Here is a 12,923-nt window from a genome sequence, read left to right as displayed (position 1 = left end):
TCTTGCCGTCGGCTTTCGGCACCTCTGCGGGGCCCACAGGCTCAAAACGCCCAACCTATCCTCGACTGTCCCGTCCACGACCCCACCCCTCCTGCTGCTTGCCCCTCAGCACAGACCCTGGCCCCGCCCACCTACTCCTGCACTACTGAGCTCGCGCAAGGCCCTCGCCCTTACCCCAAACCTCTGCTTTCTCGAGCGTCATCCCTTGGAGTTCGGCCCCTCATCGCCTCAGCACCTCCTGGCCCTTTCTCTTGTAGCTCCGCCCCTAGGGCGCTCCTTTCCCATGTCCCGCCCACAGGTATGGCTCCGCCCCCAGGAGCCCCGCCTTTTCCCTTCGAAGCTCCCACCGACTCCGTTCCCAGACCAGCTCCATCGCCTCCTCAGTTCTGCTCTGACAGGGCCTGCCACAGCCCCGCCCGGCCGCGAGAGGCCCCGCCTACACTCGGTGGCCCCGCCCAGTCACCTCCCTCCTTCTGCGCCCGCGTCCAGCCTGCCCGCAGGCTCCGCGCGGGGTAGATGCCCGCACCGGTGGTTAAAGCGGCGTTTCGCCGTCTGGTCTGCGTTGGCTCCGGGATCCTGCCATCCATCAAGGGGGAGGTACTGCTGTCTTCTGGTGGCCGTTTGTGGCGCCTGACGCCGTAAGGCTAAGGGGCTGGAGCTTTGCAGGGTACCAGTTGTGGGTTCGCGTCTTGACTGTTAGTTTCTAACTGTGACAACCCCCAACCCCATCCTCACTTCCCTAAGTCAAATGCATTCTTCTCAGGGCCCTTGAACACTGCACTGTGATTGAGGGCAGCGACCCCATCTGGGTAAAGCTGGGGCCACCGTGCCGTCTAAATCAGGAGGAGGAGGTAAGCTAGGGCTACCTCGGCAAGCGGGGCTTTGTCGTAGCTAGGGAGGTGTGGCTATGCTGGCCTGGAACTGGGATGGTGGAGCAGAGCCCGAGGACTGTGCTTGTGTGGGGGAACCTGTGCTTGGGCGACTGGCCACTGCAGCTTTGGAAGGCACTGGCTGGGAGACTGAGGCAGTCCGGGCCAGGGGAATCACATCACCCCCTGGTGCACACTTCCTCAATGACTTCCAGGTTCTTTCTTGGTAAGGCCTGAACTTTGTGAGAGAATGAAGGGGCTGCCCAGATAGCACGGAGAGAAAGATGTAGAGGAGGCCTTTTTATTTCTCCTTCCAGCCCCTCTAGCGATGCCCCTGGTCCTCCCCTCAGGTTTCCATGAGATAGCCCTTTTAAGACAGCCCTCTTTTTTCTCCAAGCGAGGTATAGTGGAGTTCTGGGCTTTTGCCTAACATTATGAAGTCCTCCCAACATACCTTTTCAGACTTAAAATCCCATTACTCCCGCAAAACCTGTACTCAGTGAGATCGGGTTGCCTTTTCCCAGCCTCACCCTGCTCCTTCTCATTTCTGTCTCTCTATTGCCCCCACCCTTCATGTGTTCTGCAACCTCTGAACTGAATCTCCAAATACCCACTGCCCTCTAAAGCATCCTACGTCTCCTGCCTCTCTCCCTGGAGTGCCTGTCCCTTCCCGAGGATGCTACTCCTGCATGGTTTTGATGCTCCGGTTACGTCCTAGCTGAGTTTTGGGCTCCCCATGCCTCCTTCGTGTCTATCTGAAACAGCAACTGTTTGCAAAGTGAATGTGTGTGACTTTAATAAACTGAGCAGTATTCATTGGAAAACACATTTAATTTCAAAGTAAACAAAGATGTTGTACATTAAAGTATTTAATTAGTGAAATAATTATTATCAATGTAACAAGCTGAAAAATACAGCAACTTGATACAAGACTGAGGTAACAAAATACTTCACCAAAAATCTAAAGAACCCCATGGAGGGCTGATTGATGTTCAGTGGTTACTGCGGGTGAGACAATTCACAAGAATTAGAGAAAGTCCTTACACAACTGCATGCAGGGGTCTGCTGGAAAAAAAGACAGCCCAGGAGAGTGCAACAGATTTAACAGGAAACGAATTAAAATGTAGAAACTGATTTTCAACTTACTTCGAAGAGTACATAAGAAATTGAAAACTACTCTCTATGCAACATTTTGAATGCTAAGTGGAAAACCATGCATTTTGGCACGAAATTTATTAAAGATTATACCATACTAATTAATTACTATGATTTCATTAGTGAATAGTCACAGCCGTTCAGAAATGGATAAAGAGATTAATGGTTATAAAATGGACAGATGATCTCCTGTGTTGCTGCTGTAAGCGGGGTTTTGAGGCTGCCCAGGGGGTGTACACGCTTGTGCAGCATACGGCTGCAAGGCGGTCTCAAGTCCCGGTACAAGTTCTCAACACCCAAGAAAATGCAGTTCTCGCTCATATTGTAGTTATTTAACACTGAAATTAAAAACAGAAACCTATGGAGCAAATACTGTGGCATTTCAACCCTACTCTATCATTCCACCTTTAGAATCCTCGGCATGGCCAACTGCAGCTCTGTGCCTGGCTCTTCTGGGCCAACCAGCCTCTAGGATAGTGACTTCATCCTCATTGCAACTGAACTCGCAGATCAAGAGGCTATTCAGTCCTGTTGAGCCTTTTGATGCCTTTCTGGAGCAATCTATGCACAGGATTTATACTCAGGGCTAGGAGAGAGGCAAAGTCTTGCCTAAGGAGATATGTGTGGTGGGGACTACTTGTTTGTTGAGTGGTCAGGTCCGTGAGGGCAGGGATCAGATCTGACTTGTTCTTAGCACAGGCAGCACTTGCTAGTGATGTGAATGAATAAATGAATGAATGGGTGGTTTTGTGCAGAGAATCTGTTATTTCTAAAGGACTAGGAGTTTGTTTTTTAACATGAAACCACTTGATATGTAAAAATGATGTAAAGCTGATTTAAGTCATTTATGGGCTCACAAACCAGAAAGCTGTGTTTTTGGCAATGCTCCCCAGTGGTTACGGACATCAGCAGTGTCGGGGAAGGGCTCTGGGCCCCACCTGAGGAACAGAGCAGCTGTTGCCTGCAAGTGGCTTCCTGTTTCATGGAGCATTTCCACCTGTAAAATGGCATCCGAAAAGGTACACCTCTTGGGGCTTGGGAGGTGGGGGTAAGATGATACTGGCCATCTTGGTAAGAAAAAAAAAATGCACTATAAATTCAATTGGCAAAAGAGAGTGAGTTTCTTCCTAAACAGAATCTCTTCAAGTATCTACTTCCTCAGGTTCCACAGCCTTATAGGGAGGGAGGGGGCCAAAGTCTCTCACTGGGCACAGTTAGAACAAGATTTCTACTGCTCTCTACCAAATCAATCCTCCATCAATATGTCAGTTGCCAGAATGCACTTGACTGATCTTGAATGACAAAACATGTTCAACTGTCCTAGGGAGAGAGCTGAGTTGTTCTTGGGACAACAATGTTACCAGCTACCAACTCCACAGTTGTAGACAACTTTCTGTAACTTTCATTTTGGGGTGCCATGATCCATTTGCTTAAAAAAAATACAGCGTATGCATGCAAGAAATAATCCCTTCAATGGCTTTATAAACATTGGTGCACTCTGGACAGTCCAGGAACAAAAACTAGAAATGCTTCCCTCCAGGGGGAGGATCCACCCATGGACTTTCCCACCTTGTGATTGGTGCCTGGCCCTCTCTGTCTCAGCCTCACAGAGTTCAAACCAACACTGGGAAGACAAGCAGCATTCAATGCCTATGTCTGGCCGATCCCCTGCTTAGACAGCTGAGTGTCTTCCAGCCTTATCTCCAGGACTCTTCCGGTGTGGTCAAGGCTCTTATTGCTTCTTTTTTTTTTTTTTTTTTTTTTTTTGAGACGAAGTCTCGCTCTATCACCCAGGCTGGAGTGCAGTGGCCGGATCTCAGCTCACTGCGAGCTCCGCCTCCCGGGTTTACGCCATTCTCCTGCCTCAGCCTCCCGAGTAGCTGGGACTACAGGCACCCGCCACCTCGCCCGGCTAGTTTTTTGTATTTTTTAGTAGAGACGGGGTTTCACGCTGTTAGCCAGGATGGTCTCGATCTCCTGACCTCGTGATCCGCCCGTCTCGGCCTCCCAAAGTGCTGGGATTACAGGCTTGAGCCACCACGCCCGGCCGGCTCTTACTGCTTCTATAAGGCTTTTGCCAACAAAGTCTAAGGAGATTCTTCAAGATTCCGAGCTAAGAATGTTCTTGGGAGAGGACGTGGAAACAGACTAAATTGGTGAGAAGACTAAACATTCTGAATTGTGATTGTGCGATTGCAAATTAGGCTGAGACATCTGTGAAAGAAAAGACAAACTTATAAGGGATAGAAAATGACCTGTTTTTGTGGTGCCTGAAATTCTGAGGTTTTGGATTGGCATCTATAATACTTCCATGTGTGAGAAACCCGGACAGTTTGCAGAATGGAAAAACCCAAGGAAAATAGGTAGCTGATGTTCCACGTCTTGCACTTGCATCCAAACTTATGACTTTTTAGAAGTTAACAGGCAGAATCAGATTGAATGTAAGTTAAAGTGTTAACACTGCTTGGTTCTGGTCAGAGGTGCCTGGAGTGTTTGGCATTGTCATTCAGCCTCTAGATGCTGATTCGAATAGTCATCGGGAGAATGAGGGGCAACATCTGCGTGGGTGTGTAAAGCACCCAGTGTCAAGGTTTGATGGCATCAACTTTATCACCTGGAGTTTCTCTTAGCAGGAAAGTATTCTAGTCTTTGCTCAAAAGGAAGATGAATTACTAAGCACAGTAAGGCTCAACTACAAAATGAGGCCCTGGTGACAACTACTTTCCTCACCAAGTCATTCAGATTTCTAGAGAAGTTGTCATTATTTGGTCAAAATACAGTGGTGGGTCTTTTGGTTGTTTTGAAACTGACCTATTACAGTTTATTGGTGTCGATGTTGTTCTGAAGCATCCAGCCCAGAAACTCTTGAGGGTAGCTTGATGCCTGATCAGTGTGAGCTCTGAAACCATGACAGCTGCAAGGACCCACAAATTCAGTCTCTTCCAGAAAACTGTTTAACGGTTCACTTCTCAGAGTTAGGATATCCAAATTAAAGGGGAAGCGGGAAGAGAAGATACTGTGATGAAGAGTAATTTATTATTTTGAATAAAAATGGATTTGTGCAAAATAAGTCACTTTAAAATGTGACAAAAGGTGACAGATAAGGACGTGGTTCATGTGAGGAGCTCCTAACTGAATGTAGAGGTTGGACTGTTCACTCCCCAGGGCTTTGCTCTCTTGTCACACGGTCATCAATTGTGCCCTTGGACTTGGAAAATGGAAAACTTGCTGGTGACTGCGTTTGGGGCCAAGACTGGGGAAGCTTAAGGTCTCAGGGTCACTCAGCTTCCCTTCATGATCAGGAATCTTGGTGGGCCCCGCCCTGGCAGTGGAGGCAAAGGGGTGAGATGATGATGGGGGCACAGGCTTCACCCTGCAGGGAGGGAGAGGTTGGTGCCTCCTGGCTCCTGCACAGCTGATCACTATGAGCACGTTGGTTGTTGCTGCAACATCACAACTTCCCATTCTGGCATGGTGGGAGGGGTGAGAAGAGGAGGGCCTCAGGCCCTGCTAGGAATGGGGAAGGGAGGAAGCAAGCAGGCCAGCAGCCCAGTCCACAGTCCTGAAGCCAGGTCCTGTCTCAGAAGGGCTGACAGCAAAGAGGCCTGGAAGGGCCCCAGGGCCCCAGGAAGCAGGCCTTCCAGATGAATAGCACCCATAGGAACAGAAAACAAGACACAATTTAAGGCATTGTTTGTTTACAGTAAAAGAATGCGAGGGACCCTCAACACAGGAGGAATCTAGGCTCTCACTCTGACCTTCCTCGGTGGACAGGGCTATAACTTAAGGTTAAAGCAGGGCCTCAAAGCGAATGAAGTGTGTGATGTCACAAGTCTTGTGCCAAAATGCATGTTTCTTGAAGAGTTCACACTCGCTCACACACACATGTACAGCACGCACACGCAGAGGACGCTTCGGGGTTGTACAAAATCTGAGGCAGCCCTGTGGGTGAGCAACCCCACGCACTTGGGGTGTAAAAAGCCTGTTCCACAGCTGTTCCTTCTCTCGGGCCCCTCTCGCAGGTTAGTTCGTGCTGTCCACTCTGTGCAGTAGAAAGCACAGAGAACCCAACGTGGGCCGGGTGCTCTCTAGTCGCAGATGCAGGTGGTGGGCCCAGAGAGGGAGAGCGGGGTGTCCAGTCTGGGGTCTGACCACTGCCCCGAGAGGCGGTGCTGCAGAATGAGTGTCATGAGAGTCGCTGGGGACTGACAGGTGGATCCCGCACTGGTGGAGCCCTCTGGGATGGTGAGGCCACAGGCCGTGTCCCCTGAGTCTGGCTGTGAGTTTCCCAGCACCCTGGCTCACAGCCTGTGCCCAGGACTGCTCTTCACCACCAGGCCCAGCCTGGGTTCCCAGAAGCCTCTGAAGTCACGCCACGTCCTGCAGAGACTTACTCAAATGACATAAGGTTTGCAGGTACCTAGAAGAGAAAGCTCAGTCTCTTGTTAAAGTTTCGACCTCAGAGGACAAGGGGTGGTCCCTAGAGGAAGGGACAGGCCTTTCCCCATGAGTCTGGGAATGAGCAGGTTGGATAGGGAGAGGGCATGGCAATAACAATAGCCACCCCATGTGAAGTGGCAGCTGAGCACCAGGCACTGCTCTGAATCCACCACATGCACTGCGTCCTCGCGTCCTCACTTCAACCCCACGGGGCAGGCACTGGCATCGTCCTCATTACAAAGACGAGGAAACGGAGGCTTAGAGAGGTTCAGTACACAGCAAGTAAACAGCAGGGCTAAGAACCCAGAGCTCACGCGCTCAACCTGTCTCCTTCAGTGAAAATCAAACTGCGCTTGGGGCAGAGAGACAAATCCTGAAGGCCTGAGGTGTGTGCAGAGGGTGGGTGGTGGGAGTTGGCAAAGGGAAGCACGGGAGAGAGAGTCAGTTCAGGGATATCAGAAACCCCAAGACCTTCCCATAGCTCTGTGCCCAGGACAAGACCCTAGCCCCCTTTACTGGCAGGACGACTAGCCCCAAGGTCAGAGTGTTTCTGCCAACCCCAAAAGCTGCCAACAGGCCCTCAGCCCCAGCCCTCCTCCATCAGCACTGCTGGGGGAGGATTTGATTAGAAATAATTTCATTTAAAAAAATCCATTTTGGTGTCAGTTTGGTCAAATGATGAATTAGGAAAAAAATGCCTCTCCATGTACCAGGAGACAGTTCTAAGAATGGTCATTAGCAGCACTGTTCACTACAGCAAAAAAGCAGAAAATCAGTCCCAGGATGCCCAACAGAAGAACTAATAACAATGAAATCAGTAAAAATAAGTGAATGACTGCTACATGTGGTAACACAGATGAATCCTAGGAACATGTTATAGGAGAAAAGCAAGACACAAGAAAATGCATCGTTATGGTTCTATTTATAAGAAAGTTTTTTGTTTGTTTGTTTGTTTTTTGAGACGGAGTCTCGCTCTGTCGCCGAGGCTGGAGTGCAGTGGCCGGATCTCAGCTCACTGCAAGCTCCGCCTCCCGGGTTTACGCCATTCTCCTGCCTCAGCCTCCCGAGTAGCTGGGACTACAGGCGCCCGCCACCTCGCCCGGCTAGTTTTTTGTATTTTTTAGTAGAGACGGGGTTTCACCGTGTTAGCCAGGATGGTCTCGATCTCTTGACCTTGTGATCCACCCGTCTCGGCCTCCCAAAGTGCTGGGATTACAGGCTTGAGCCACCGCACCTGGCCTATAAGAAAGTTTTAAAACGCACCCCAGACAATACATGAAGGAATCAAGTACGTGACCGGTAATTCTAAAGGATAATCAGCAGACAAATCAGCAGAGCGGTTCTGGGGCACAGCTGGGAGGGGAACAAGCCAAAATAGGAAGAGGCCATGGTGAGGGACAGCATTCCAAGGCCCTGGTGGCTCTGCTGTTAGGCACATGGTGGCAATAGGGCGTTTTACTGCTGCTGTTTATAGCTACACATACGTTATAGATAAGGTTTAAGTGTATTCAATGTTAACAAAAACAAGTTGAGGACACGCAGTTCCACAGAATAGAAAATCAATCTAGTGACTGTGATTTTTCCACGTGAATAGATGCATTTCTGTCACACCCTTTCTTACACCCTCCTGGCATTCCATCACACGGATATACTGTGATTCACTTAAATCATCCTCTGCTGTTGAATATTTCAGTAGTTGTCAACTTTTTATTATTACATGTAGCATAGAGTGGGAATATTTGGTTGAAAGTAAATTAGAAATAAAAAGGGGGGAAAGTAGGAAAAAAAATCCCCTCCTCCAGGTCTGAAAATCAGACAAAAATCCTTGAAAACTGTAGCCTTGCCATGCTACACCACATGTGCCAATACATGAAACTGACCCATTAGTGCTCTGTGGGATCAGCCTGTGCTGCCTGCTGGGGCTGCTGTCATCCTCTGGCCGCTTCTCCAAAGAGGGACAATGGGTTTTGCTCAGGGTTACCACTGTGGCTCCTGGCTGGGGCCACCAAGCTGCCCAGGCTTCAGGCACAGGGCCTGCCTCCTTCCCCACACTGCCCTCCATGTGGTCCACCTTGGGGCTGTCAGTTCCTGTTGGACCTGGAGCTGCTCTGGCTTCCTGTGTGTGGTAGGTGAGCTTCAGTGTGCTGTGCTCTTAGAGAGTGGCCCTCAGAGCTACTGAGGGACCCCAGACACACACGGTGTGACCAGCGTGGAAGAGGCCAGGATGCTCTTCCTCTCTTAATGCAATCTGAGGCGGCAGCAGCCTCGTTCAGGTCTTGGCACCTTGTCTCAAGGGATCACCTTGACATGGCTGCCAACCAAAACCCTTGTCTTCCCGTCATACGGATGGCCAATTACATTTATTCAATGTACAAACTATATATAAAGCTCTCTAGAAATGATAGAATTACCATTTCTTGTGTATCATCTTAGAACTTTTATACAGACGAGATCATCCTTTCCAAATGGTTTTACCCTGATCTGCCTCTTTCTAAAAACTATCAAGTGTTGCACAACAGGGACCCCCGGAGGGTTACAGAGGCTTCCAGGGTTTTGTTCCTATCAAGAACGATGCTGCAGTGAACATTCTTAAACACACCTTTGAGTACATGTGTGGGCACATCCCTAGGACGAATCCCCCAAAGTCAGACGGGTGAGTCAAGGGAATCAACTGCAATTTATTTGGAACCTGTGGCACCTGTTTATTCTTGTATTGGTCTTGCCCTGTTTTAGTTGGTCAAGGACTAATTCTGAGAACTTGCTAATTCTGCTTTCTAGCTTCTTATCATCTATAATTTCAATCAGCTGCTCGTATTTGTCCTCCTCTGTGTTACAGATCCTGAATAGGACGGAGCTGAGCACCGGGCCCTAGGACCTGTCACTGTCACTAGAGACCTCCCTCCAGCTTCCAGAACCACTCGGAGGGACCAAGAAGTCTGTGACTGTGCCTTGTGGCACCATGAAGTCCCCATCCTCCTGGACCCAAATGCCTGGTATGAACTTGCCTTTGCTGAGGTCCCCCAGACGTCAGAGCTGCTCCCTGCAAGGAGGCTTGCTGAGTCTACTTCCAGGCACTACCCCCGACTGTCCTTGAAGCGCCACCCTCTACGCCATGCGCCTAGCCCTCCCAAGATGGGCTAGGAGAGGACTCCTGCTTCCCCCACTCCTCCTCTGGCTGATCTCTGGGGAACACACACATGGACACTTAGGGACAGGAGCATCAATGCTGCCCACCTGACCCCCAGGGAACAGGAGGCTTCGGCCCGCTCCCATTTGCTGCTGAGGGCAAAGGCAGCCATTTCTCTCACAAGCCTGGACAGCTGCGGATGTGCTTCCAGTCTTTTGCTCAGCTGCGGGGGTTACCAGGGAAGTGGAGGCAGGACAGGCAGGAGGGCTCAGGGGCAACAAGTAGCGAATCAGGGGAGTCAGGCAGACTTGGGTTCAATCCCAGCTCCACTGCTCACTAATGTGGGACCTTAAACGTGTGTCTGCCCCTTTCTGAGCCTCAGAATCCTCAGCATAAAATGGAGACAGTAAGAGAATCTACCTCACAGGGATGTTGGGAGAATTCAGCCAATTCCTGCACGTGAAGCATTTCATGTAACACCCTTGGTGGGATGGCTGGGGGCGACCAGGGGAGGGGGCCATACCACGAGCCAGGCCCAGTAGGCCAGAGGGGACCTATGTCAATACAGAATCTACTGGTTCAAACACACTGAGAAGCTAGGGACCCCTTTCACCAGCGGCCTTGCCTGGCCCATCGCTGGCTGTCAGTAAGTTAGCTGCGTTATTCCCAAGGGTTGTGGGGCAGGGAGGAATGAGTGTGGCGTATTCCCATGAAGTCAGCTCTTGGCAGGGATGACCTAAATAGATGCTAGAACCTGATCCTGGGGTGATATCGCAGCTGCTCATAACTATCCCCTAGTGGGTGTTTCTGTGGCATTTCCTATTGTGGGAAAGACACAGGAACCAGATTCAAAGTTCTGGTCTGGAGCTGGGCTTAGTTCCAAGCTGAGCGAGGGGGTGCCTTGTCTCAAGGGAAGATGCTGATCAGAAGAGGGTATCTGAGAGTGTGGCTAATGGGCTCTGAAAGAAGAGAACCCTGTTTTCTAAGGACCCTTAGTGCCAAGGGTGGGAGAGGATATTTCAGGTGACAAGCAGGATTCTGGTGACTTTACCTGAGGCCTGTTGCTTTTACATGCATCATCCAAATGCTTGTGCCACAGTATTGCATGAAATCGGGAACCAGTCTGAAACTTGTAAACATTGCCTGATGGATACAGAAACCATGAGTTAAGAAGAGGGCCGCGTAGGAGGGTCAGCTGGTGACTGTGGCATAAAGATAAATGTAAACACGGGTAACTCAACTAGGAAGGTCGGCCCAGGTGAGCCGGAACATGCAGAGAAAGCAGCCTCCAGGGCTCCCTCCAGTGGTCTCTTTGGACCATGGCTTTTAACCATTTTGGATAGCCTTTGGCTATCTGGTTAAGCCTGTGGACCATCCTCAGAATCATGTTTCCAAAAGTATAAAATACAAAGGAAATCGATAATACTCAAATATAGTTATTAAACTACTAAAAAACAAACCGGTGGGATAATTCTATAGGTGCTTCTATGTTAAAGCACTAAGAACAAGATCTAGTACAAGTCTGATACTGTACTGTAATTTCAAAGAGATAAGCATAAGTGACATTTTGAAATGTCTGTAACAATATGTGATTTCTCTTGGAAATCAAATCACAGGTATTGCTAACATTTTTATTGTTGGATGCTTATACTCATAACTGAAGGAGTCAGAAGTCACTGAAAACAAAGATGCATTTTTTTCCACACCCAAGTTCACAGACCTCTTGAATTCTGTCCATGGACCCTGGCCACCCCCTGTGTCGCATTTCCTTAAGAAACCACTGCTAATCTGGTCCAGACTGTTGAGGGAGGAACAAGGGTAACCAAACTCAGGACACACTGCCACATGTGTGCAACCAATGTGGCTTCAGTCACACAGACACTGAGCAGAGAACTTGGCAATGTATCTCTTCCCCATTCCAGGATCCTGGAGGCTCCCTTTGTTTCTCTGCTTCTCAGCTAAGAACATTACAGCCTGAAACTCAAGGCATGGTCTCCCCACCAGCACCGCCATCTGCATCGCCCGGGAGCTTGTTGGAAATGCAGAATCTTGGTCTCTACCCCAGATCTGTTGAATCCAAATCGGAATTTTAACCAGATCTCCAGGTGATTTGTGTGTTCATGAACCCTACAGTAGAACATTCCTGTTAAGGTGTGAAAATGCGTGGGGATTTTCCAGCCCCAGTCAGTTTGCCTGGTTGGAATCCAATTGACCCAGGCAATTTTGGATTTTTGTCATGTGACATGGGTTACTGAGGAGACCCGCCATAGTCTGTTCCGAATGTCAATGAAGACAGGGCTACTCGACAGGATGGCGTCCAGAATCTCTCCTTCTTCGCAGCATGATCATGAAGTGGGAACCAGGAGGAACTGGGAGACAGCTAGAGAAGGTTGGAGCTTTGGGAAGTTAAAAGCGTTCTTCTCTGAGTTGGCCTTGGATCTGGAAACTGCCAGAGTCTCATGGCACAGGCATGTCAGGGGATCCCTGACATCTCCCCAGAGCCAAGACCCTTCCAGCCTTATGGCCCTGCCTCATCCAGCCTTACTATTTATTCCAAGACCGTGAGGCTACCGCTCCTGGAGTGATGGGCCCCAGCAGCCACAGGTAAGGCCGCAAAAAGGATTCCAGCACCCTGTGCCTCGTACCCTGCTCAAAGGACAGGCCAACCATGATCTATGCAGCCTTTGTGGACTAGCATGGACCCCACGAACATCAGAATCTAAAGCAAAGGGAAGGCAGCAGCCTCAAAAGCTCCTAATAACCAAAATGCACACTGAGCAGGAGAGAAAATGGGCAGAGAGCAGCTGCAGGCACCAGCTCTGGCCTGCTGCCTACCTTTGTCAGGGTTGTTCAGCTGGAAGATATCTGGGTGCTCGGGGTCATCAGGCAGCTGCACCATCCAGCCCACGATGGAAACCTTTTTGCCAGGTGTGGATTTATACTGGAGGAGAGCAACAACACAGCCGGAGACCCGGGCCCAGCCCTCCACTCCACAAGGGAGGCCGACCTGGGTCAGGCAAGGCTCCCTCCCTCCCCTGCCACCTTCCCACCTGCATCCTCCGCAGTTCACATAGATCCCTTTTCCACCACCATCCTCCACAGTTCACAGAGCTCCCTTCCCCACTAGAGGAAGTCCCAGTACTAGAGTCCTTTCGAGGGACTTACGTGTTTTCTGTCTGTGCCCCGCAAGGACTTGGCTCCGTAGTACAGGAGGGTGGATCCTGAGAGTATGACCCAGTACCTGGTCCACGAGGACAGCTACAGAGTAAGGAGAGGCTGAGTGATGCCACCAGGGGTGATGGGGGTAGAGGACCCCTGGCTGATTCCAGACC

General features: G+C 50.0%; 2 protein-coding genes across 21 annotated transcripts in view; both read right to left on the bottom strand.

Annotated features, from left to right (window-relative positions):
• GARNL3 (GTPase activating Rap/RanGAP domain like 3) overlaps positions 1–388 on the bottom strand; it is a 183,574-nt gene extending 183,186 nt beyond the window's left edge. The window contains exon 1 of the mRNA XM_033191556.1: positions 175–388. Coding sequence (XP_033047447.1) covers positions 175–224 — 50 coding nt within the window. The 5' untranslated portion in view covers positions 225–388. The remainder of the gene's footprint in view (positions 1–174) is intronic.
• Positions 389–5,041: 4,653 nt separating this feature from the next.
• Positions 5,042–12,923, bottom strand: part of RALGPS1 (Ral GEF with PH domain and SH3 binding motif 1) — a 327,157-nt gene continuing 319,275 nt past the window's right edge. For 15 of the 20 annotated variants that reach the window (XM_033191416.1, XM_033191471.1, XM_033191464.1 and 12 more), the window contains 4 exons: positions 12,757–12,849; positions 12,427–12,532; positions 10,643–10,734; positions 5,042–6,444 (listed from right to left, as the gene is read on the bottom strand). In XM_033191416.1, coding sequence (XP_033047307.1) covers positions 6,415–6,444; positions 10,643–10,734; positions 12,427–12,532; positions 12,757–12,849 — 321 coding nt within the window. In that variant the 3' untranslated portion in view covers positions 5,042–6,414. Of the gene's footprint in view, positions 6,445–10,642; positions 10,735–12,426; positions 12,533–12,712; positions 12,850–12,923 lie in introns of those variants that run through there. The other 5 variants (XM_033191438.1, XM_033191443.1, XM_033191487.1 and 2 more) reach the window with 3 other exon arrangements.

This window comes from Trachypithecus francoisi, unplaced genomic scaffold, assembly GCF_009764315.1.
Source record: "Trachypithecus francoisi isolate TF-2019V2 unplaced genomic scaffold, Tfra_2.0 Contig01585, whole genome shotgun sequence".
Classification (NCBI taxonomy): domain Eukaryota; kingdom Metazoa; phylum Chordata; class Mammalia; order Primates; family Cercopithecidae; genus Trachypithecus; species Trachypithecus francoisi.
The sequence above is the reverse complement of the archived record's forward strand: the minus strand, read 5'-3'. Positions and strand labels throughout refer to the sequence as shown.